Source organism: Panthera onca, chromosome A1, assembly GCF_046562875.1.
Source record: "Panthera onca isolate mPanOnc1 chromosome A1, mPanOnc1 haplotype 2, whole genome shotgun sequence".
In the NCBI taxonomy this organism is placed as follows: Eukaryota; Metazoa; Chordata; class Mammalia; order Carnivora; family Felidae; genus Panthera; species Panthera onca.
The window spans coordinates 15,846,633-15,874,327 of record NC_138339.1 but is presented as its reverse complement, the minus strand read 5'-3'; the positions used below and the strand labels follow the sequence as shown (position 1 = coordinate 15,874,327).

At 35.2% G+C, this 27,695-nt stretch overlaps 1 protein-coding gene across 3 annotated transcripts in view; it reads left to right on the top strand.

Annotated features, from left to right (window-relative positions):
- The window catches only part of CDH18 (cadherin 18), a 489,837-nt gene that overhangs the window by 228,955 nt on the left and 233,187 nt on the right, over positions 1-27,695 (top strand). For all 3 annotated transcript variants that reach the window (XM_060634390.3, XM_060634394.3, XM_060634393.3), the window contains exon 3: positions 11,194-11,488. In XM_060634390.3, the coding sequence (XP_060490373.1) occupies positions 11,194-11,488 (295 nt within the window). The remainder of the gene's footprint in view (positions 1-11,193; positions 11,489-27,695) is intronic.

Genomic DNA, 27,695 nt, shown 5'->3' with positions numbered 1-27,695 from the left:
ACAGCTGAGTAAATTGGACTTTATGATTCAAACATTTCAATAGCATTCCATTCTGAAAAGCTTAACTGAGAGGAGAATTGTATACAATAACAGACTACAGAATTTCTATTTCAACATGCAGAGTTATATGTATGCAGCTCAGGGTTGAGTAGTCCCTTATGTCACAGAAAAACTTAGCAAGACACTTTGGACTGTAGCCCTATTGTGTCTCAGTCCACAGTTTCTCTCCATTAAAAAAGCTTCCGTATTTCCATGTCTTGAATTTCCAAAGTTAGGAACCAATATTTGAGAGTTCTGCATTCTGCTCCCTTGTGTTGAGTTAGCTTTATCATGTTTTTAAATTAGCCTTCTCCTCAAAAAAAAAAAAAAAAGTTGTTTAATAACTGGGTGGTTTTGGGTAACCTTAGAACAATTTATATTATGTGATAGGATTAAATCCACAACAGATGAATAAGGAAAATGTTTGATGAGAATTATTATTTTTTTTAATGTACAACTTTTATCCTTTGATAGAAATGGGAAAACAGGAATACAGATGGAGACTTTGAGTCCTTTCCTCTGGGAAAACTTCCAAGCAAGGAAAAATTACTTTCACCTCATGCTTCTATCAGAACTGTCCCTACTCTGGATCTGTTGCTCTTTCTTGCTCACTGCACTAAAAACTTCTTGAAGGCAAGGGACCCTGTCTGATTTATATCAACACATTGTTTGATACATAGTAGGGATGCAGTTTTTTCTTCCATCCTGTTACAGTGCCTTGGTTTTAAGCCTAGAAATAAACACATGGACCATGTTGATAGAGACCAAAAGAATAACTGAATAGAGATGTAGGGGGCTTACATGAGGGACACAGGAGGTAGGCAGGGATATCAAAAAATTTCAAGACACACTTCAGGAAAACAAGACAACCATTCCAGGAAGCATCACCTACCAGTGCCTGGGCAACTTAATGCAATAGCCTGGGAGTTGTACCTACATTCAAGATAGAATGTAGCAACCTGAGGCATGGCAAATAAGATAGATAGATAGATAGATAGATAGATAGATAGATAGATAGATAGGCAGGCAGATAGATAGATAAATTCGTAAACATCTCAGAGTGAGAATCAAGCAAAGGTTAGACCCTATGCATGGAAATGAGATGCTGCCTGAAATTTTCTAAAGATTCTTGTGGCTTTGAGAATGGGTTGCCACATATTGTGTCTTTTCTCCATTATTGGCCCAGATAAAACCCAGAAGTGTTCTTCAGTAACAACGGGGATATATATACTTAAAAAGTAATAGATATTTATTCAGTCAGTTAAACTGAAAGACATAAAAGGAAATTGACTGGCTCACTGCGGTGTATGCTTTTTTCTGCCCTCCCTCAAGCCTCAGTGGCTTAGATTATAATGTATCCTACTCCATACATCCATGTTAATAAATATGAATATACTGTACATGTAATTTTTGTTATTTATACTTTAAGTAAGATCTCAGCTTCTATATTATTACACAGCATGGCTTTCCCATCCACAACAAATTATAGATAGTTCTTCAGAGCTAGCATATTCATATTATTATTTTAATGGTAATTCATTATTTATAAAATAATCCCCCTCCAGATGGACTTTTAGATTTTTTTTTTTTTTGCCTCTGAAATAATCATTATTATTCCTATATAAAATACCCTTATCCACAGATGTTTTAATTTCTCTTGTTAAAACAAGACACTGGTGTGCTTGGTTTTCCTTCTACCTGACTAGGGGCTCTTTATCTTTCTCGTCCCTCTGGCTTTTTTTTTTTTTAATGTTTTATTTATTTTTGAGAGAGTGCAAGTGGGGGAGGGGCAGAGAGAGGGGGGACAGAGGATCAAGAAGCAGGCTCTGCACTGACAGCAGCGAGCCGGATGTGGGGCTTGAACTCAAGAACCACGAGATCATGACCTGAGCCGAGGTAGGACTGAGCCACCCAGATGTCCCCCTCTGGCTTTTTAATTTTGAAGCACTACAGGTTTCAGTCCTCAGTTCTTCCCTTTACACCTATGTTTATTTCATTGGTAATCTCATCCTGTTTCATAGCTCTAAATACCACCTTTGTGCTGGCTGTCTCCCAAATTTATAAGCCAACCATATTTGTCTTTGAACTAGAGACTGCATATAAAAAATGGCCTCTACATCTCTACTGAGATCGCCAATAGAAATACCAAGATTAGCATGTCAAAATTCAATTCCTGACCTTCCCCTTTCTATTTCGTGTACCTGTATCCGTCCACATCCCATTTGATTAAATTCTGAACTCTTCATAACTATAGCCAAGCACCTAATATCTGTGCTTGAATTCTCCTTTTTCATAAATCCTATACTACTCCTTTAGGGAAACTTTGTGTGCTCTTTCTTTTTAAAATGTGTGTCCAGCATCACTGGGATAGAATTGACATATAGTATTGTATAAGGTTAAGTATACAATGTGTTGATTTGATACACATATATTGCAAAATGTTTAGCATTATAGCATTAGTTAAAACCATGTCACATAATTACCATGTCTTTTTTAAAAAAAAAACATTTAACGTTTATTTATTTTGAGAGAGAGACAGAGTGTGAATGGTGGAAGGGCAGAGAGAGAGGGAGACAGACTCCAAAGCAGGCTCCAGGCTCTGAGCTGTGAGCACGAAGCCTGACACGGGGCTCGAACTCACTAACCGCGAGATCATGAACTGAGCGGAAGTCAGATACTTACCCGACTGAGCCACCCAGGTGCCCCTACCATGTCTTTTCTGTGGTGAGAACATTGAAGGTCTGCTCTCCTAGCATCTTTCTCATACACAATACAGCATTGTTAACTATAATCGTTCTGCTGTGCATTAGATCCCCAGAACTTACTCATACCTGGGAGTTTGTACTCTGACCATCACCTTCCCTTCTTCTGCACTCCTCGGTCCTGGGAATACCATTCATTCTACTCTGTGTTCTAAGAGTTTGACTTTTCAAAATTCCAGAAAAAAAAGTGACATCATACAATATTTGTCTTTCTCTGCCTGACTTATTTCACTGAATATAATGCCCTCAGTATCCATCTGTGTTATTGCAAATAGTGGAATGTCCTTCTTTCTCATGGCCGAATACTATTCTTGTAGGGGTGGGGGAAGTGCAGTGGGTGTATATGTATTTCCTTTATCCATTCATCTGTTAATGGACACTCAATTTGTTTTCATTTCCTGGCTATTGGGAGTAATTCAGCAATGAACATGGAGCTGAAGATAGATCTTTGAGATAATGATTTCATTTCCCTTGGATTATATACCCTGAAATTGCTAGATCTTTTAGTAGTTGTATTTTTTCACGTTTTTGAGGAAACTTCATACTGTTTTCCATAGTGGCTGCACCGATTTTCATTCCCACCAAGAATGCACAAGGGTTCTCTTTCCTCCACATCCTCCCCAATAACTGTTACCTCTTTCTTGTTTTTAATAATATCCATTCTAACAGGTGTGAGGTGATATCTCAGGGTGGTTTTGCTTTGCATTTCCCTGACGGTTAATGATGTTGAACACCTTTTCATGTACTGTTAGCCATTTATATATCTTCTCTGGATAAAAATGTCTGACAGATTTGGTTTTGTTATTGGTTGTGTGAATTTTTGATATGTTTTGGATATTAACACCTTATCAGACATATAATTTGCAAAGATTTTGTCCTATTCCCTAGGTTGCCTTTCCATTTTGTTGATGGTTTTATTTGCTATGCAAAGGCCTTTTATTGTGATATAGATCCTCTGGCTTGTTTTTGCATTTGGTGTTGCATTTGTCCCAAAATATATTCACGAATACTCCATTTCTTGTCACTTTCACCAGCGCCTGGTCCGTGCTGTCATCCTCAGTCAGCGTGTTACCAAAGCAGAAGTCTATCAGTTCTCCCTGCTTTCATTTTTGTTCCTCTACTTTCTGTTCTCAGTAATGAAATGGACGTGATCCTTTTGAGATGTAAATCACTTATGATGCTCCTCAACACTATCCAGTTTCTCTTTTTTCTTGTGCAGTGGTCCTCCATGATCTTCCTTCCAGTTATAGTACCCCTACATCCATAGAGGATACGTTCCAATACCCCCAGTAGATATCTCGGAGAGTACCGAACCCTATATATACTATGTGATTTTTTATACATACGTACCTGTAATAAAGCTTATAAATTAGGCACAAGGGATTAATCACAATAACTAATAGAACAATAATAACAAATATGCTGTAATACAAGTTGCGTGAATGTGGATATGGTCTCTCAAAAAAATATCTTGTACTCTACTCACACTTCTTATTGTGATGTGGGAGGATGAAATGACTGCGTGAGGAGATGAACTGAGGTGAACGACGTGGCCGTTGTGATGCATCATTAGGCTACTCTTGGTCTAGTGATGATACATCAGAAGGAGGACCATCTGCTTCTGGACCACAACTGACAGTGGGCAACTCAAACCAGGGAAAGGGAAGCCACAGAGAAGGGGAGACTACTGTATTTCTCTGATGTCTTCTGCAACTCTCCTCTGTCCATGCAACTCTGGTGACACTGGCTTCCTCACTCTTTCTGGAATTGCTATTCATGTTCCTAACTTGACCCTCTTGCTTTTTCTGTTTTCCCTGACTATAATGCTTTTTCCTATAATACGAACTTGGCTCACTTACCTTACCTCCTTCAAAAATTTATTAAAATGTCATCTTTTTAATATGCCTTCTCTGATTCCTTTATTAGACTTTATTGTTGCTATCACAAATTACTGCAAAATCAGTGCCTTAAAACAACACAAATTTATTTTCCACCAGTTTTATAGGTCAGAAGTTCAACATAGTTCTCACTGGTCTAAAATCAGGGTGTGAGGAGAGCTTCATTTCCTCTAGGGAACAGTCCATTCCTTGCTTTTCCCAGCTTCAAGAGGCCTCTCTTAGGTCTTGCATGATGATTTTTACATTTTAGAACCAGCAATGAGGTGCTCACTCCTTCTCACACTTCCATTTTCTCTCTCTCTCTCAACCAGCTGGGATCAGGTCTTCCCTTGTAAGGACTCATGTGATCAGAATTGTCCCAGCTAGAGAGACCAAGGTAATCTCCCTGTCTTAAGGACCTTGACCTCAATCACATATGTGAAGTTCTTCTTACCATGTAAAGTAACATATTCACAGGCTTCTAGAATAAAGACATAGACATCTTTGAGGGGCCAATGTCCTGCCTAACATACTCCCTTATTTAATATTGCAATCTCTCTACACCTTCCCGATCACCTCTGGTATTTCTTTCTCTCTCTCCTTTTTAAGTGGGGATCTTGTAACTTTCTAACACTATATATATATTATGTTATATATATATTATATATATTATATATAGTGTTATATATATCATATATATAACACTATATATAATATATATATTATATTATATTAATTTATTATATATAATATATATATTATATATATAGTGTTAGAAAGTGACACTTTCTAGAAAGTGTTAGAAAGTGATATATATATTATATATATATTATATATATAATATATATAATATATATATAATGTTTTCTGCTTACTGTGTATTTCTTCCCACTGGTATTAAAGTAAGCTTTCCCAGGGTATGAATCTCCACGTTAGTGATGTATTTAACTACTGAGTACCAGGACTGGAACATAGCAGATGCTCCAAAAACATTTGTTGGATATACGCTTCTAATAGTGATTGCTAGATTAAATTATAAGCTTACATTTTATTGTCAGATACATTTTCTAAATGTTTGAAGCCATTTCCATTTCAATTTTCCTTCCCTCCCCTGTCTCTATGCATCTACTGCTTTCTGATTTGAACAAAGGGCTAAAATGAACAGTAATGACAGAGTTTTAATGGGGATGAAGTGACAACCCCTGTGAATATGTGGATAGTGGTTTGGACCAGTATTTGGGGCCGGAATTGTACTAATGTTAGTACACTCTGAGATTTTTTTTTTTCTTTAAAACCAGCTTCCAGGGCCATCTCTTTCTCAGCTAGACCCTAATTGGCAGATGAAAGAACAGAGATTAACTCTGATATCAGAGAATAGGTCCTCCTGTGCCTTATATATCTCATTCCAACTTTAATCGATTGGTCGTTTTTGAGGGTTTCCAACACTTAAAAGTGAAATTCTCAACCACTGACTTACCTCCTGCAGTGCCCCAATATTTGGCACACCCAGATGGGGCTCTCTAGAGGATATCTGAAGGATATGGAATTATACCACTCAGACTTCAGAGATATAGGTTTTTTTTTTTTTTTTTTTTTTATCTTGTACGTTAATACCCTTAATCTGGGGTTCAGGGGATATAATAAACACGTGCTGCCTCCTGTTCTTTTCCCTCTTCCTCCTCGTTCATTAGCTTCCTTCTCTGAGAATACTGATTAAGAAGTTAAAAGTGAAAAACTGAAATTCAACAGGAGGCTTTTGCATGTTGGCAAAGAGCTCTGATGTTTCTGGTTCAACAACCACACCTATTTCCTTACTCTCACCTAATTTCTTAACCTTTTAATTAATTGACATTAGGTATGTGGTTGAACAGAGTACTTCATCACTATTTCTCATGCAACTTTGTTGCATATTAATTGATGCATAATTAAAACTGATGGTTCTGTATTTTTCTTGCACAAGATAGATATGTTAGTTACCAAGAGACTACTATGATTTGAAATGTTTTTTCCCCTTTACGTCAATTACTTATTAACAGTTCAATTGAATTTTGTTTCATCTACTTATTGTTTGAAATATAACACGTTGTGGAATAAAGGGTGCATAATAAATTTTAATAATATGTATTTCATGTGATCCTTATATTGCATCATTTTATGTGTTGGAAAAATAATCATAGTGGGATTACTATACAATGTTTACTGCTGGCTTCCCCTGGAATGCTGTAAAAATAAGTTTCCTACTCAAAAAATATATATATAAAATATGTAGTTCAAAATATTATCGTTTTAAGTCAGTGACCTATCTTTTTAACATGGCTTGAAGTTTTCACTAAAAGCAACTTTTGAAATTAATTGCTCTGCCATCATCTTCTTAACCTTTTGAAGTTATTCTTCCCTAAGGGATAGAATATTATCTTAGTGAAGAACTCTGTAGTTGGAGTGAAAGCTATAAATTTTTAGGTCCTGATCCGAATGTGGTCCAGGGTGAATAAATAGTTTTCCAGGGGGAACTCATGTGAGTCATATTAGCTTTCCAAGTGCCATAGGTTACTACTTAACATAAGAAAGAGACAATTTATTAAAATCATGCCAGAGAAGTGGTCATTTTGCTTTACTTGGGTGGTTTCATTTTCTTTCTTCATTCTCCTCCCCTTTTCTGTTTTCTAAAGAGTAGTTCATTAACCCTACTTTATTATGTGATCACATACGCGAGCATTGTTCCTTCTTGCTTTAGGACAATATTGTAACATCTGTCCTTCAGCATAAAAAATATCACTCACTTTGCAAAATCTCATGACTCGGAAAGTATACTGCTACCACTGTGTGTTATAAAACCCTGCCACTGTTTTCTCTCTGTTATTTCCAAACTGTCTGCCAAAAAGAGTTCAATACTGATGACTAACATCAACTTTGTCTCCCAAATATTTTTACATGTCAATGTACAATATGATGAAAATCTCTCTTAAATAGCATAAGAGCTAGCTCATCTTACAACATCATATTTTGCTGTTGCTAAGTCAGCTCCGTGTCTATATCCAGAGTATTTCTACTGCATGTGCCCTACTTCCGCTTCTTTCCTTTGATGTTTTATTGTTGCCCACACTCAGAGACAACACATTTCTCTCTTGGTTATCCATATTACTTGATTGTCTGCATCAAAGAGCTTCCTGTCCCTATTTTAAGATTACCCCCACTACTACCACCATTCCTGCTCAGCCATTTCATTCATTCATTCACTCACTGATGCATCATCTGTTGCCTTAAAAAAAACGAATATAAAACATGCTCTTCCAGATATTAAAGCTCACTTATTAAGCTGATTTTTCTCTATAGCTGGTTTTTCTCTAAGGCTCCATCTCTGTTACAAAGGATGTATTCCAGACCAAACTGAACATTTGGAAATGGGTGTACGATAGATGAGGGGTCATCCTGAGAGTGGGTTACTTTGTTGTTTCACAAATGTTGATCATCCTAATCATATGAGCTATTAATTTGCCTAAATGCTATTGTAGTAGCTTCCCATCAGTGTTAACATAAAAACTAGTCATTCCAAGAGTCAGCTAGGCCCGCTGAGATATTTAAATACTCCATTATTGAAATGATTATCTGCATTATTGAAACACTCAAGGGGCGCCTGGGTGGCGCAGTCGGTTAAGCGTCCGACTTCAGCCAGGTCACGATCTCGCGGTCCGTGAGTTCGAGCCCCGCGTCAGGCTCTGGGCTGATGGCTCGGAGCCTGGAGCCTGTTTCTCATTCTGTGTCTCCCTCTCTCTCTGCCCCTCCCCCGTTCATGCTCTGTCTCTCTCTGTCCCAAAAATAAGTAAAAAAAAAAAAAAAAAAAAAAAAGAAACACTCAAGATAAGCATTGTCAACACCTTATAAAATTCAAATACATGTTTGCAACATTTTAATGTAACTTCTACTATGTTATCAAATATTATAAATACTGCTAAATTACCATTCACTGATTTTATTGCACGTCTATTTTCAAGTCAGACATAATTTCTGAAATATTTAGGCTAAGTTGTTTGTTAAATATAAACACTTTATGTGGAACCAGATTCAAGTCTTAAAATCTAAAGACATAAAATTACTGACATTTTCTCTCTTACCTGAATTGCTTACCACAACCTACATAAAGCATAGAGTGTGTTATATTTTTCATAGTGCTTTAAGTTGACAACTTTACTGTTTCTTTTATATACTTTCATTGCAAGTCTACATATATAAGGCCATTCTTTAAATATGACCAACTTTTGGGGCGCCTGGGTGGCGCAGTCGGTTAAGCGTCCGACTTCAGCCAGGTCACGATCTCACGGTCCGTGAGTTCGAGCCCCGCGTCAGGCTCTGGGCTGATGGCTCAGAGCCTGGAGCCTGTTTCCGATTCTGTGTCTCCCTCTCTCTCTGTCCCTCCCCCGTTCATGCTCTGTCTCTCTCTGTCCCAAAAATAAATAAATGTTGAAAAAAAAAAAAAAAAAAAAAATTTAAAAAAAAAAAAAAAAAAAAGAAAAAAAATAAATATGACCAACTTTTGTAATACAAACTTTTAACACAAAATGAAATAATATCAAAATAACCTAAGAACATAGAAGAATATAAAAATATATCCTGATGATAAAAGTCAATCATCACCATCGCTGTCTTTCTGAAATTAGATGGTAGAACTACAAGACATTTCCCCAAAAGGGTTTTAATTTCATTATATAGACTTATAATTAATGTATAGTATAACAATAGCTAATAAGACTGTCTAATGTTTCACTTCATAACAAGAGATTTTGAGAAAAGGTGTTAAAACCATTTGTTTAAATGAATTTGTTGCTCTGTTTGGGTCACGGATTAAAGCAAAGTTGGAGACTGAAACAGGCCACTCTGTTGATATTTTGCAGGTGTATCTGCTTCAGAAATGATAAAATTTTCTTCTAGATGCTAAAAAGATATGGCAAGAAACCAAAAGAAATGACTAAATACATTTCCATCCATGCATGCAATTGTCTCCACACAACTCATGCTGCATTCTTCTTTTAGTTGTTAATTTACTAATGAAGTGTGAATCTTTGAAAGCTGTGTTTTTCATACATTGCTAATGCATTTTTATTCATCTTTATAAAAGCTCCAAAAAATCAGTTTTGAAAAGATAATGATTTATGGAATCTTGCTAGGTGATTCCCATCAGAATTTGTCCCTGTTTACGCCTTATGTGTTTTCAAGAAAGATATAAGATTATTTGGGATATGCTACAATTTATATTCAGTTGCCTTCATTTTACCATGGAATAGTCCTTTTGTCATAGTTTATTATATTTTTCTATATTTTCTCTTTTTGAAAATGTCTTCTAAGGGTTCAGAGACTTTAAAATAATCCTTGAAAACTTTCTCTTTATTATGGTAAGAAATCCAAAACTTAGGCGAACAAGGTTATATTTTTTCAATGTTTCCAAGTGTCACAATTGAGCAAAAGGTGAGTAGTTGAGGTTAGGTTACCAGAAAGATGTCATATGAAGGATAACTTCAGATCTCTCAAGAGAAACAATTCTTCAAATAGATGTGTGAGATTTAAGAAAAATTGTGGTTATTTCTAGCTAGAAATATAACAATGGCACTTATGCAAAGATGGCAGAAGTTACAATAGATTAAGAAGTATGAATCACATGCAGGTTAAAAGCATATCCTGATGCTTAAATGACAAAAAAATGGTTTATAATTATCTTAATATGTATTTACCTTTCTTATTAAATACTTCTTCTCTAGTGAAATGTTCCTTTTGTAATATCTATTAGTATAATATTCCACTTTTATTTTAATAAATGAGAATTCATTAGTGTATTTCTATTAGTTACAAATTAGGACCATGTATTGATTAAATCAAGCACTCCTATTTAAATTTTGAGTTAAAGTTTTATAATAATAATAATAAAAAAAAATTATTCTGTGTTTTCTTTCATTCTAAATCTGAACAATTAATCTGGAATATATATATTTTTTTATTTTTTCACATTATAATATTAATTTCTCTATAACAAATAAGTGCCTCTTTTGTGGAAGTTTTTAATAATTTGAATCTCATCCTGCCATATATTCTTTTTTCTTTTTTTTAAATTTTAAGTTTGAAATAAAATGCCAAACAATTAATATAAAAAGTCATTATTCCTGGAAGTATTGCGGGCAACAGTGATTTCCTGGTAATTTCTTTATCCAATTCCATTCTGTGTAGTTAATGCAGTGGTGATTTACTAGATGGCATCAAGGGTTATTGTTTTTTATTTAATGACTATTGCTTATTAATTTCTCTTAAATTATTGGATTTCTTAGATAGATCATGATAAAAGATATCTATATCAATACCAATTAGAGAAAAACTGCAGAAAAGGAAATGATTATAGCACCATATGGTAGACTGTGAAGGTAAGAAAAGTTATAACCAAACTAAGTTCAAAATTATGGATAATTTTCAGATAACACGACGTGAAGCTGGAATATAATTTCACACTAAAGTATTTCATTTTTATGTGACAGTTGCACTCCAATTCTGACAAAGGCGATGGGTCTGTCAAGTACATCCTTACTGGAGAAGGTGCCGGAACTATATTTATCATCGATGACACCACCGGTGACATCCACTCAACGAAAAGCCTAGACAGAGAGCAGAAGACCCACTATGTGCTTCACGCCCAGGCTATCGACCGACGAACAAACAAGCCTCTTGAGCCCGAGTCCGAGTTCATAATCAAAGTACAAGACATCAATGACAATGCTCCAAAGTTCACAGATGGACCATACATCGTTACTGTGCCTGAAATGTCAGATATGGGTAAGAAAAAGCATTATTCACTTTAGCAGTTAATATAGTTTTGAGAATCCAAATGATCATCTTTTGAAAACCAGTTTTTAACTTTGTGTGTGGGTGTGTGTGTGCGTGGAGAAATCCGAAGAAATTTCGAAACATCTTAATATTTACACGTGGCCTAAAATATTAAAGGATATTGGGTCTAGATGGTGTGTTATTTATTAAAATTGATTTCTGAATGCTAAAGTAGAGGTAATGCTTAGGTATCAAGAAAACATCATTAATGGGGAGACATCGGCAATTCTTGCTTAATTGACAGGGTTTTTTAGTCATGTAAATTCTTTATTTATATTGCTGCAGAGATATCAACATACTCAAGGTGACAGTTTGCATAAATAAAAATAGACACCGTAATGTTTGAGATATTTTACTACATGTCTTTTAAGATTGCGGTTTTTGGGGGGGTGGGAGGGAGGGCAGGGTGGGTGATGGGTATTGAGGAGGGCACCTTTTGGAATGAGCACTGGGTGCTGTATGGAAACCAATTTGACAATAAACTTCATATATTGAAAAAAAAAGGAAATATAAAAAGAGATTGCAGTTTATGACCCAATTATAACAGCATTAAAAATGTAAATAATAGCTACATTATTCAATAAAATTTTTTAGATAGTCATAAGCATTTACAAAGCTTATTTATCTTAAAACGTAAAACAACCCTTAAAGGATTTTTTCCTTTTTGCCTCTGATGTAGCTAACAGTTGATGTCAGACACTTAAATCTTAGTTGCCATCAAGTGTAGACTCAGTTGAATCCATAGAAGTTTTGATCAGGGGCGAAGAGGAAATTGGATATTTTGAATGTTGACTGTGAGTTCTGCAGAAAATCTAAAATCGATCAGCCCAAAACAACCAGTTAGCTTCGCCAGGACTGGAGACTACAAGTCGTCAAAGCAGTTGTGGTAATGATCACTGAAACAGCATCAAGGAGTATTTATTGAGCACTTACTATACGTCAGGCATTGCATGCCATGTGTAATAATTTCATGCTTGTATCATCATGGACAAGGGCGACATTGTGGTTCTCCTTTTACAGAGGATGAAATTGATACATAGAATTAAATAATTTGCCCAAGATCACATGGTTAGTAAGAAGTGAACCTAGAAAAGATTTCTAAGCCAGACAGAGGTTCAGCTCTTAAGTTCCCAATTTTTTAATATAGTTACAAATTTAAAACCTGGTTTAAGCTATTTATGGAATAATTATAAGAAAAATAGTGGATGTTCCAGAATCTGTACAGCTTTTTGAGCCAGGGGTGGGGGTCTCCTTCTTGCCATATGGGGATAGATTTGATGTTATTTTGTTTTTGTTTAAAGGATTGGGTTCAGGGATGGCTACATACCATAAGGAAGAAAATTCATCCTAAATTGCCTGAGTAAGGGAATAGACATTTATTTATGCTAGTAATCTAATCTTTAGGGAGTCCAACGAGAATATGCTTTTGAAAAAAAATTCCCTAACACCTCCAAAATATGTACATTAGATACATATAGTGTGAATAAAGACAACGGACAGTTTCCAGGTAGATATGTGTGCCAAAAGTTGAAAAATCTTTGTGACACAGATGGCTGGAGAGTGAAGCAAATGAAAGTGTCAAGAAATGGAAAGTAACCCCATTAACTGAGCTAAAGAGTGGGGCTCAGGTGGAGGACCAGATGTACTCGTGATGCTGACACAATTGAAATAGTGTGATTTTCTCCACACTTGAGGACAAGGTAAATGGGAAATAAATCAATGATTAAACTCTAAAAAACCTAAAACTTTGAATCTGCTAATGAAAACACAAGAACTAAAAAAAAATAAAATAAAATAAAGAAGTAGACGAAGGACTTTTCAACGTAAGATAAGAATGCAATAACCAATAATCAAGAAGACATGAATTTAAATGAATAAGCATTTGAAAACATAGCCATCAAATAATAAAACTAATCTGAATCAAAAGAAAAATGAACTCAAATACTTAAAAACCTTCATGGCGGACAGAGGACTATTTTGTATTACATAAGAATATTTTTTTTAATAACAAAAATTCATTAGAACCAAATAAGAAAATGGGGAAATCCCATTAGCAGGAGAGTCACAAGAAAAAGAAACACGTGTTAATTATCCACAGAAAAAACTCAAATTTCACTAGTAATTTAAGAAACCACAAAGGAGGAGGAGAAACCAGTGTTCACCTACCAAAGTATGCAAGCCTGATAATTCACAAAGTTGTTAAAGTTGCAGGACGGTTAGCAGAAAGGTGAATTCCCATAGTTTGTTTTCTGTTGTTTTGTTTTGGATGGCAATTTAACAATATCTTTCAACATTTTAAGGATAACATATCCGTTTGTTGGACAATCTCTATTATAGAGAACTATTTTATGGATGTGTTCAGATGGTTATACAAAGATATATGTGAAAGGATGCCCATTATGGTATTATTCATAATAATACACTTAAGGTCCACTAATAAGGAAGTTTTCAAATCAATGACTCTTCAAACATATACAGATTTCTTATGTAGCCTTAAAATGAATGAATTTGCATGTATATACATGCTGAAGATCTATATTGTTTTAGTGAGAAAAAAAGTTTTCAGAAAGGCATGTGGAATAAGCTACAGTTTATTCTAGAAAATAAGGATGTGTTGTGCAGTATATGGGCACATAGGGCATATCTGAAAGAAACCCACATAGTGGTAAGGGTGATTACTTCTAAAAACGGGTTGTGGGCTTTATTTGCTGTGAGAGTAATGCATTCTTCTTTATTAGAAACTACATATACATATAGATGTTATTTATAGAGTGATAATAAAAACTGAAATGCAGGCTTGTGATAAAAACATTTATGTTTAAAAAACATTTATGGTGCCTGATAAAATCATTGTTTTTATCATATACTCATTACTTAATTTGTGGATCATCCTGTCATAAGAAAAAAAAATCTGTTTTGTATCTCTTTAATTCTTGAGAGAGAGAGAGAGAGGAAATAAAGGCATTTTATGTGCTAAGAACTGATAGTGGCTAGTAATAAAATGTTAAAAAAATGGAAGGAAGGAAGGAAGGAAGGAAGGAAAGAAGGAGAAACATGTCCTTAAATTTGAACAGGCTACAGACATATAAACGGAAAATTTAAACATAGTGTGTGATTAGCAAAAATATAAGGGAACCATAAAGTGGAAAGTCCAGCTTGCAAACTTAGAGAAGACGTCCTCAAATAATTTAACATAGTGTGCATGGGTTTGTAAATAGACAAGGGAAAAATTAAAAGGGCATTACACATAGAAGACACAATAATGAAAAATACTCTTTACTCTTATCTTCCCTATGGGTTTGTGGTCTACTTAGGGTTGTATGTGCACGGGCGTGAGTGTGTGTGTATGTTGTTAAGGGGGAAATTAACAGGATTGTCGTACAAATGATGAATTCCTTTCACAGCGCAGCAGACTATGCTATGAGAATACAGAGAAGGCAGCACACGAGATGTCCTGAGTGTGCAAGTATTTATCAGATTACTGTTTCTTGTACATCTATAGTACTAAGGGATGATCAGGGAGCCCTCTGACTATGCTGTGTGCTATGTGACCACTGAGCAAAGCACAATGTGGTTGTATGATTCTTGTCAGTGGGTAATAATCAGCAGACAAAGTCTGCGGCATTCTGAGTGGTTTCATAAAGAAATATATAAAACAAACTAGAGTGGTTGTCACTGCATGTTTTTCAATGTAATGTTTTTCTTTACCTCTTTGGTTTATATCGTTGAGTTTCAGCTATTACATAGGGAATCACCTCTCTCTACATCAGAGTTTTTCAACCTTGCCACTAATTGATGTATGAGACTGGATGATTCTTTGCTGTTCTGTGTATTATAGGATATTCAGTGGCATCCCTGGCTTCCAAACTTTATATGCTTAGTACCCTCCCTTCTGTTACCACCATATCACAGTGTCTTTAGACATTGCCAAATGCTCTCAAATCCCCCCTCTGGGGGGGTACTTTTTTAAAGCATTTCAAAATAGAAACATGAATTGGAGAATATGATATTTGTTAAATTTATAGTCACTTCCAAAGAGAATCTCATATGGTTACAATGTTCAGATCATATATTTTATGACCAAAAATGATTCTATCTGCTTAGGTCAACAATTTTCATGTTTTTTTCCTTAAATGTTTATTTATTTTGAGAGAGAGAGAGAGAAGGAGAGAGCGAGAGAGAAAAAAAAAAAACAAAAAAAAAAAAAACCCAAAACACACACAAGCCAGGGAGGGGCAGAGAGAAGGAGAGAAAATCCCAAGCAGGCTCTGTGCTGACAGCAGAGAGCCTGATGAGGGGCTCAAACTCACGAACCCTGAGATCAGGACCTGAGCCGAAATCAAGAGTCAGAGGCTTAACAGACTGAGCCACCCTGGAGCCCCAGCAATTTTCATGTTTAATATTAATTGCCATATTCAAATGCACTATATTGTGAAAATAATGAGGTATACCACTGAATAAAGTTAGGTCGTTTGTGCTTATAGAAAAGAAGTATAACAGTGTGGCTCCTTGAGAGTCATTATGACTGTCATTTTTAAAAGAAAATCTACTTGTTGTGTTACAGCATTGATTTAGAAAAGGACCATTTGCGTTGTGATGAATTCCTTGTAAGCTACTGGCTATCATATTGCAATTTTTTTTTTTTTTTTTTACTTACCGAAAAATGTGACAAAGTGAACAAAGTGAACACGGGTGGACAGAATAACAAAATATTCTAGAGGGTAAAATGTAACTCAAACGGGCCCATGAAGACACTCGCACGCACTTTATCAATGTAAATGAACAATTACTTCACTTTTTTCTCTAATGTGCTGCACATTATCATGCCAGTGATGATTATTTTACTACCTTCTAGCAATTATTCTATAGAATAATTGTCTTCTTTGTCCTTTAAACAACTTTAAAGAAGCATTTCTTTAATTTAGATTTTCTGTAACTTTATTAAATGCCTACATTCTTCAGAACTGAGACCTAAGAGGATGAAATCAAAAAGTTAATACTGATTGTTGTGGCGCAAAAAGGACACTCACTATGAGATGAAATTATACCTGCCTTTGGAATCAGCAGTGTGTGCATTTTAGAAATGGAAGTAGGATAAATAGGATTGTGCTTGGAAACATCATTGCCATTCTCAGAAAGGCCACGATAAGGGTCTTAAGACATTTAGTGAGGCTAAAATAGCATATTGTTATTAAAAAGCTGGTAAAGGTGTTTTGATTATATAACTTGATAAATCTCTTTAAAGAAATAATTAAAACTATAATTTTAAAATAATAATTGAAAACAATAATTTCATCTTTTCTATTTTTATAGATACATACCCAAATTTATGCAATTATAATTTTCCTTTCACTGAGAAGTAGGTTTTAGTACAAATTTTGATTGTTTTGCAGTCACTCTAAATTTTCAAAAGTAATTACTCTCTATGTAGAAAATTTTCAAGGAAAACCATACTATATCACAACGCAATTTTCCTGAAAGTAAATTTCACATCTTTTTTTTTCCCACAAAAATTGTATAAATCTTTCCCTCTACATTCTTCTGTGTACTGATGAAAAGATACCTATAAGTAAAAATCACCTAATAATATGTAATATATTGTAACACATTATAGAAATAATACATTTTAATTTCTGGAAGATAGAACACAATGTTTCATATTTTATTCAGATTATAAGTATGTAATTTATAAACCTTAACCTCAATGGAGCACTGATTCTTAGTTTGGCACATAGAGAAAAGATATGAAATTTACTGCATGACCCTTAAACTCCACAAGGCCATGTCCTTGGAGATGTACTAAAACATCCTAATCTTTTTCATGTCTTTGTTCCTCTACAATCTCTAACTCCCAGGCCTATTTCCATTTGCAGCTGTGTTCTTTGTTGCAGGGCAACACGAAGAGACACCAGCTGTGCTTACTTTATTGCACTGCTTGTTGGGGGACTGATTTAGTTCTGGCCAAACATCTTGGGAGCTTCACTCTGGATATCTTCCAGGATTCTAGTAGCCATTTTAAAATCATTACCCTGGGGCTTAACTTCAGAATGAGATAATTTCAGTGAAATGAGGCTGGCACTGCTGTTCTACATGCTAAATTAAAAGTGCATATGAGGAGTCACATTAAACAACTAATGAAGTGGAAATTGGGAAGAAAATTCTAAGTTTCATAACTTTTTTCCCCTCATAACTTTTCCCTTGTGTCAGTTAGCTTGTGTTTGGTAACAAATAAACCCACAACTTAGTGGCTCAAAACAGCATCCATTTAACAGTGAACTATGAGAAGGATATCAATTAAGAAAACAATCCCATTTACTATAGCATAAAAAGACTAAAATACTAAGGAATGTATTTAAGAAGGTGAAAAATTTGTATACTAAAATCTGTAAAATATTAGTAAAATAAATTGGAGAGGACACAAATAAATGAAAAGGTATCCCATGTTCATGGATCAGAAGAATTAATATTGTTTAAGTGTCCGTTCTGTCTAAAGTGATCTACAGATTCAATGCAATCCCTAGCAAAATGTCAGTGGCAGTTTTCACAAAAATAGAATAAACAATACTAATATTTTTATGGAACCTAAAAAGATTCCCTGATAGCCAAAGCAATCTTGGAAAAGAAGAACAAAGCTAGAGGCATCACACTTCCTGATTGCAAGCCATATTACAAAGCTATAGTAATCAAAACAGTATAGTATTGGCATAAAAGCAGACACTTAGATCAATGGAATAGGAAGAGAGCTGAGAAATATTCATGTAAATATGGCCAATTATTGACAAAGGAACCAAGAATATATAATGGGTAAATTTCTCCATTTACTCTTTATGAAAATAGACTAGACTTGGAATTCCCCTCTTAAAATTGATCAGTTTATAATAGAAAATACTTTGCTGGAATAATTTTTTCACCATAAATTGGACTCAAGTCATGAAACTTAAATCTTCACATCATGTTTTTAAAAATATATTTAAAGAGTGATTTTCTTGTGTATACCCCTCAGTGTAGGAAAGTGAAATACAAAGCAAACCAATTAGAATTTTGACAATTCTAGATGCAACTTGTGTGCATGTAATGGTAAAAAGTATAATAAGTGTAATTTCCATAGTGGCCAATGGAAATTGTTATATAAATTGACCTTGGAGCTTAACATGTCTCTTGGTGGAGATGATGCTTTAAAAAAATAAATCAGCACAACTTAAATTTCTTACTAAAAGTAATCTTAGAGCATCCTAGACTTATTATTTTGTCACTTACCACCTTGCCTTATAAATGACTTTAAACTTGTATGCTATTTTACTGGCCTCTTGGTTCTTTAACATATTATTTCTTTAATTTCTTTGTCATAAAGCATTACAAACATAATGGGCAGTAAAGAAACTATATATAAAATAAAAACAAGCTATATATATATATATTTTATAGAGGTGGGGAGTTATTATTCCATATGATATTTTCCCTGTATTGTTATCATTTATTCATGAATATAGTTTCCAATTAAAATCATTCTTATTTTTCACAGAAGTTCACTAGTATTTTACATAAATTCATCCTAAAAATGACCAATTGTTTTGTTTCCTCCTCTCTTCCTCCCTCCCTCCCTTTCTTCCTCCCTTCCTTCCTTCCTTCCTTCCTTCCTTCCTTCCTTCCTTCTTACTGGAAGAATAGACCTAACCAAAAATCTCATACTAAATACTTTCCATTAGTTAATTATCACTGATAATCTTAATTAATGTATGCCCTTACCCCTATATTTTAACAAAAGCACGTGATTTGAAATCATTATAAAATTTTATAAATTAAAAAAAAAAAGATTTGTGTGTGAAATCAATGTATCAGGGCATATGCTCTTGAAATCTCTTTCTCAAATCGTACATGTGCAAAAAATGCAGCCTCAGGTTTAACTGAACTTGACTCCTAATTCTATTATGAATTTCATATTTCTTTTTTGAGAATCACACCATTTTGGGTGATTCATTTTTTAGGAATCATATACAGAGTGAAGGAACAGTGACCCAGGATAGAGTAAAGACAGAGCAATCAGGTATGAATGTTCAGTGTTCAGGTGTAGAGAGAAGTGTCAGCCTGAGGTTTGGTAGGCCCTGCTCCTAGGTACAGAATAAATGCATAGCAATCAACTATATGTAGAAGGAAGTGATCAGGAATTGGGTAAAAACACTGCAATCAGATATAACTAGGAGGCAGAGTAATGAGGCATAGACAGAAGGCAGAGTGATCAGGTAGAGAGGTCACAGTGAGGAAGAAGAATGTTTGTGCCAGTATCGATTCCTGCTGCCATCTGTCAGATATCTTTGTACCCACTAGTTTTCAGTGATCAGTCAGTCCTTGATTGGCAGGGCTCCCTGCTGTCTCATTTGTAAGTCCTCTTGAGATCAACTGGGTTTCTCTTGGATACATTTCATTTCCCTCCTTAGTAAATGGGGAATATTATTCTTGCTCCCTTCTACCGGTAAGGAGAGAACTCAGAAGTTCAGGCTAGTCCCTTTTTTGCCTGCACAAGCCAAGTGGCCTCTTTAAATCTTCTGCTGCCGTGTCGCCTCGAAGCGCCTCTTCTGCAGAAGAGGGCACTAGTCTGAAAGCTGATCACAGCATCGCAAGTACATAGCAAGAAATAAGCACACACACAAACATAAGCAGATTTGATGGCTTCTGTTTTATTCAGCTGTGTGTGGCCATTTGTTATGTAGCGATAAAAAATACAACCAAGTAGAAAAGTCTAAATTTGCATGAAAGAGCAATGTAGAATGTCACGTGGTTATCGAAATTATATTTGTTTAGTTGGCATGGAAATATTCATGACGTATTATTAGGTGCAAAAGAAGCTGCAAGGTGTTCTCTTTAGTATATACATAATTACATGATAGACATTTGAATACACCAAGATAAAACTATGGAAAGACATACAATACGCTATTAAGATTGCTTTTCTAAAGGGAAATGACACCGCATTTGTATTTATTTTTCTTACTAAGATCATGCTGTACTTCTCTGATTTAAAATACTCAGTTTATCACCGAGGCATAATTTAAACTGTTCTGTCTGATATATCTCCCTTTGGCATGTCAAATAGGATATTCAAAAAAGAAACCATAAATATTTCAAAAAGAAACCATAACAACAAGATAGAGTAACAAAAATGAGTAAGAGATGCTGAAAATTCCTGGAGCGTTGAAAACATTGAAAATTGAATAGGGGAAAAGAGGTCAGATTTATAACCCTGAGGATTAAAGGTGAAAATTGTTCTACCCATGAAAGCCCTAGGAGATTCAAAAACACAGAACGACCTGGGGAAGTCACACAGGCAACTTAATAAATTAAAGCTTTTATAACAAGAAAGACTTTTTTCAATCTCATCTGTGCATACAAAGAAAATGTGTTTCTATTCTATTGTAAAGCCATTGCTGATTTCCCCCTAAATACTTAGGGGTATTGGAACATGGGAATGAAGCAGAAAATAGCTTTCAGAGAACGAAAATTCCCTATCAGGGAGGAACAACAATAAAAAAAGAGTAAAAGAGATTTACCAGGGGGCAAATGTTACAGTCCCTTCTGATGGAAGTCATTCTTCTCCTTTGGGGGACACAAAAGTCCTTGACCCACTGGGCACCCATCCAGCCACACTTATTTAGAGGTAGCATTCCTATTTTAAAGGGTAAGCATCAACTCAATTTCTGTTTTAACTTTAAAATTTTTCAGCTTTATTGAGTTATAGTTGACCAAAGGAATTTTATTTATTTAAGGTGTGCAACTTCATATTTTTGATGTATGTGTTCACTATGACAAGATCACCATGATCAAGCTGATTAACATATTCATCATCTCAGTCAACATTGCCTGCCTTCTTCCCTCCCTCCTTCTCCCCCTCCCTCCCTCTCCCCCTCCCTCCCTCCATCCCTCCATCCCTCCATCCCTCCCTCCCTCCATCCCTCTCTTCCTCCTTCCTCCCTCCCTTCCTTCTTCCTTCCTTCTTCCTTCCTTCCTTCCTTCCTTCCTTCCTTCCTTCCTTCCCTCCTTCCTGTGATGAGAATGCAAGATCCATGTTGTTAGAAAATTTCAAATATACAATATAGTATTGTTAACTATATAGTCACCATGCTGTTTTCTAAATCTACAGAAACTATTCATCTTGAATAACTGATATTTTATACCATGTGACCACCATCTCCCCATTTCCCCTCACTCCATAGCCCCTGGAAACTATCATTCTACTATCTGCTTTGTGAGTTTGAGTATTTCAGATTCCACATTTAAGTAAGATAATATATCTGGCGTTGTGTGCCTGGCTTATTTCCCTTAACATAATCACCTCCAGTTTTACCTACGTTGTTGTAAATGGCAGGATTTCCTTCTTCCTTAAGGGTGAATAATCTTCCAATATATATTCCATATATTTTTGCTTGTTTCACATTTTCTTTAGTCATTTGTTTTTTGATGGACATTTAGACATTGAAGTTGTTTCTATATCTTGCCTGTTGTAATTAATGCTGCAGTGACAGGAGAGTGAAAATATCTCTTTCACATATAGTGATTTCATTCACTTTGGATTTATTTACATACTCAGAAGTGGGATAACTGGATCATATGATAGTTCTTGTAAATTGTTGAGGAAACTTTACACTGTGTTTTTTTTTTTTTAATATAATGGCTATACCAATTTACATTTCCACCAACAGTGTCCAGTGGTCCATTTTCTTCCCACCCCTGCCAACACTTATCTTTTATCTTTCTTATAATAGTCATTCTAACAGATGTGAAGTCATATCTCATTAAGCTTTTCATTTACGTTTCCTTGATGATTAGTGACATCGAACAGCAGTGTACCCATTAGCCATTTGTATTTCTTTTGAAAAACATCTATTTAGATCCTTTGCATTTTTTAAAGATTGGATTACTTGATTTTTGTTTGTTTGTTTTTTGTTTGCTTGTTTTGCTATTGAGATGTATGAGTTTCTTTTAGATTTTGGATATTAAGTCCTTATTAAAAATAAAGTTTGCAAACATTTTCTCCTATTTCCAGGGTTGTCTTTTTACTGTTGACTGTTTTCTATGCTGTGCAGAAGCTTTTTACCTTGATGCAGTTCCATTTGTCTATTTTTATTTTGTTTTCTGTGTTTTGGTGCCATATCCAGAAAATCATTGCCAAGACCAATTTCAAGCAGTTATCTCTATGTTTTCTCCTACATTTCTCCTGTTTCTTTATTCTCTCTCTCTCTCTCTCTCTCTCTCTCTCTCTCTCTATATATATATATATATATATATATCTGTTTTTATACTATTTTGATTATTGTGGCTTTGTAATATATTATGAAATCAAAGTGTGATGCCCCCAGTTTCGTTCTTTTTGCTTATTTGTTTTGACTATTAAGGGTCTTTTGTGTTTCCATATGAATTTAGAGGTTTTGATAAGGATTTTATTGAATCTGTGCATCACTTTGGGTGTTGGGGACATTCAAAAAATATTAATTCAACTCATTTTTAAACACAAAAGACAGGAGTTAAAATAAAAAAAAAATTGAATAATTATCCATTACAGAGAAACAAAGATAATTCAGATAAAATAGAATAATTTAAATTAAAAATCTAATTTGCTGACACTGAAATCTGAGATTTTACTGCATTCATTAAACAGGAGTAGACTGAAATGAAGAGTAACGTTTTCAAGGAACAAAAAAAATCGATTTCTAAAATCAGGGGTGCCTGGGGTGGCTTAGTCGATTAAGCATCCAAGTCTTGATTTCAGCTTGGCTCATGATCTTGTAGTTTGTGAGTTCAAGCCTCTTATCAGGCTCTGTGCTGACAGCATGGAGCCTCTTGAGATTCTCTCTCCCCCTCTCTCTCTGCCCCTCCCTGTTCTCTCTTTCTCTCTCACTCAAAAAATAAATAAACTAAAAACAAATTTAATAAGAAAATAATAAATAGAGTAAGATGCCAAAATTAAAACAAATAATAATCAGTGGCCTGAATGATGTGATGGTCAAAGCTGAAGATTAAGTTGGTGATCTAGCAAATAAAGCCAGGGACATCTTACTTTGTGTAGTGCAAACAAGACAAAGTGGAATCTCCTGAGCCACCCAGGTGCCCCTACCCCCGCACACATAAAGAATATATTGAACAAAAGAAAACCTGAGTTTTCAACTTGAAAAAATGTAAATAAGCACCAAGCAGGAAAACTAATTAATTAACTAATTTGAGAACCCACATTCAAATTTCCTTGGATAATGAAATTTTAAAATGTAATGTAAAAAAGAGATAAGTTTTGGGGTACCTGGGTGGCTCAGTTGGTTGAGCATCTGACTTCAGCTCAGGGCATGACCTTGTGGTTCATGAGTTGGTGCCCCACATGGACTTACTGCTGTCAGTGCAGACCTGGCTTCAGATCCTCTGTCCCCCTTGTCTCTGCCCCTCCCCAACTCGTGCTCTCTCAAAAAAAAAAAAAAAAAAAAAAAAAAAAACAAAAAAAAACCAGAGAGAGAGAAGTGTTTAAGGACAAATATTTCTCTGAATTACAGTTTTCATGAGCAAAGATACAAATGAAAAAGACAATGGAAAACTGTATAAAAATTCTTTCATTGCAGCATCATGATTATCAATAAAATATTAGAGAAAATAATTTTTCTGATATGAAAATACTTAGAAAATTTCAGACATGGAAAGACTAGGAGAAATCAACAACCATATCTACTGCCAAAGCATGAATATACTAGAAGTATTTATTATTAAGAACTTTAGCAAATTACTAAACTACACAGTATTTCTAGAAAGAAGGATATTTGGATTTAGAAAATGAGTAGAAAATATGCCATATGACTTAAGAACTGTGAAAAATCATTTGATCTTGATTCTGTTAACATTCTCATTTTTGTGGTAAAAGCTTAGAAATCTAGACATTTTCATTTCACATTATTCAAGTCACATTAATGGGTTTTGCAGAGAATAATTTTTGTGTCATCAAATAGTGCTTACTCTTGACTTTTGAAAATAATTTATGGACATAAGGTAAGACCAACAAAATGAGAATGAGCAAAGGCTATTTACTCAGAGTTTGCTATAACAAGACCATTAACCACAATCACTCACTTGCATTTTTGCAGAGACTCCAAAGCAGGCCGAAGAGTTGGAAAGGTTTATAGTGAACCAAAGAGAAAGTTTTGAGTATGCCATGATTGGAGGGGTTGCCATAGAGAAACTGTAGGTGGGTGACCTAGAAGCAGAGCATTGTATATGATTGGAAGGGGAGAAAGGTGTAGAGAAATTGCAAGTTATTGATTAAGTCCTGGCCATTTGGGGCTGGATGTTATTATTTGACTTCCTGGATTGTTGGTAAGGTGAATCATTTAACTTCCTAGACATATGACTTACGGAGAATAAGTAGCCTGGTTCCTGGGCTGGTTATTGTAGATAATGGGTTGTTTTCTTGGGCTGTTTGCTACAAACTGTGAGTCAGAGTTCTGTTTTAATTTATGGTCTCAACGTTGCCCATTTATATACAGTCTCTCAAATAAAACCTTAGAAAAAGCATAAAAGATGTAATATAATGTATACCATCAAAGAAAGCCATAGAAAATCATAAGTCATGATATACTATATACCACATAGACTTAAATCATGTAACTGACAAAAATTATGAGTGAAAAGGTGATAAATTATACATATTTTCTCCAAAATCATTAGGAGCATACTATTTGCTACCTAAAATTATTGAAGTAAAATATAGCATTACTTAATTTTAATTATTAATTGAAACTAATAATGTAAAGGGTGCCTGGATAGCTCAGTTGGTTAACCATCTGACTTCAGCTCAGGTTATGATCTCACAGTTTGTGAGTTTGAGCACCACATCAGGCTCTGTGCTGACAACTGGGAGCCTAGAGCCTGGTTCAGATTCTGTCTCCCTTTCTCTCTGACCATCCCCCACTTGTGTTCGTTCTCTCTCTCTCTCTCTCTCTCTCTCTCTCTCTCTCTCTCTCAAAAATAAATGAATAAACAAAAAGTAAATAAATAAATAAAATTAATAATGTAATTAAATTGCATGATGCAAGAGGTGTTAGGAGGTAATTGTGATGCAATGAATCCTTCATGTTTAATTATGGTATAGCAATGAATAATTTTCAGTTGTGATACAATCAGAAAATTTTAAATTATAATGAAAGAACAAGCAGTAGGACAAAGAGTTGGTATACCCAAACAGTGGATCTGGTGAGAGTGAGCATAGAAACTAAGAAGTAAAGAGGCTTCTAATTGTATATATGCACATTTTTTCTAGTTTATTTTGGGGGGGGGACTACTTTAAAAATATACAGATTAGGGGCACCTTGGTGGCTCAGTCAGATGAGCATCTGACTCTTGATTTAGGCTCAGGTCTTGATCCCAGGGTCATGGGATCAATCCCCACATTGGGCTCTGCCCTGAGAGTGGAGCCTACTTTAAGGTTCTCTCTCTTTCCCTCTGTCCACTTTCCCTGCTTGTGCTCTCTCTCTAAAATTAAAACTATAGGGGCGCTTGGGTGGCTCAGTTGGTTGGGCGGCCGACTTCGGCTCAGGTCATGATCTCACGGTCTGTGAGTTCGAGCCCTGCGTCGGGCTCTGTGCTGACAGCTCAGAGCCTGGAGCCTGTTTCAGATTCTGTGTCTCCCTCTCTCTCTGACCCTCCCCCGTTCATGCTCTGTCTCTCTCTGTCTCAAAAATAAATAAACGTTAAAAATAAATAAATAAATAAAATTAAATATATATATACATTTGCATATATGAAGATTTAATATAATGAAAATTCACCTGAAATAATATTGCACTATTCAGAACAATGCTGAATTTAGTAAAAATTTTTATTTTTCAAATAGTATTTTCTCTACTGAAAATTAAAGCAATTTATAGATATAATTTCTAATGTTTGATAAGAAACTGATATTAAATCCACAGCAGTGCAATGAGCTTAATTAGCACATCTGCTAAATTAAAGAAACGACTGGTGAACTCTTTGAGAAATATTGAAGTTTTTAATTATGTGTGTATATATATATTAAATTTTCATGCATATATGAACATTTTCTCCACTTCAAAAAACAATTTTCTCTCAAAATCTCATAATTTTATTTTGCATAGAATGAACAACTCTCTGAAGTACGTATTTGTCAGATTCCCATATGTTGACTAATTTAACGTTTGAATGCAAAGAACACAGATTTTCATTTAAAAGTACTCACTGTATTAGAATTGAGTACAGAACCTAACCTTTGTATCTGGTCAAGTATAGTCGTTACTCAGAAAAGCAATGCAAGGTAGCTGGGGAGAGACCCGTTAATACCGAATGTATCACACAGAGTTTAAGCAGGAAAACAAAATCCACTGTTAATTAGATCAAGAGCAGGAATCACATATGTGGAATAAGTTACAAAAATGAAAGAGGTAAAAAACCAACCAAGTTGCAGGTCATGAGGCAACCAGCGAAGGAGTCCTGTATCCCTAGGGCTAGAAGGGTAGTGTTACCTGACCCTAGGAGCTGGGCTTTGTTGCATGGATCCGGGGAAGAAGGGAGCTCAGAAGGGGCTGAAACCATTGCAGAAGCACACACTGCCAGAGATACCACCCTAAGCAGAAAGAGGGAGGGAGGGTGGCGGGGAGGTAGACAGAACGGAAATAGGCACACCTTTCCTTCTGCATTGCAGTTTTCCTCTAGTCCCCACCTTTGTTTAGGTGGTAAGGAAGATTCTAGAAGGGCACAGCAGTCTTGTCAGTACCTGGAGATTACTTCTGCTAAGTAGTCCAGACACATCTTTATGTTACAAGATGTCTTTATTGAATTGGCCTTTCACCATGTAGGCAGAGGGTAGAAATTTAATGCTACCTCTCCCCCAAATAGATGAAGTTGGATGGCCATTACATACCATCAAGGAAACACGCAATCACACACACACACACACACACACACACACACACACACACACACACACACAAAGGTGAAGACTCTGTAACTAATGAACTGAATGGAACTATTAAACTCCATCATGAATGGTTGGAGAAATAGATGGTAGAGGAAAGAATGTCACATATCAACACAGATAAGACCAGGCTTGAATTCTGCCTTTTCTAAATGTCAGCTACACAACCTTTTTGGACCTCAATGCCCTCATCTGTAAAAT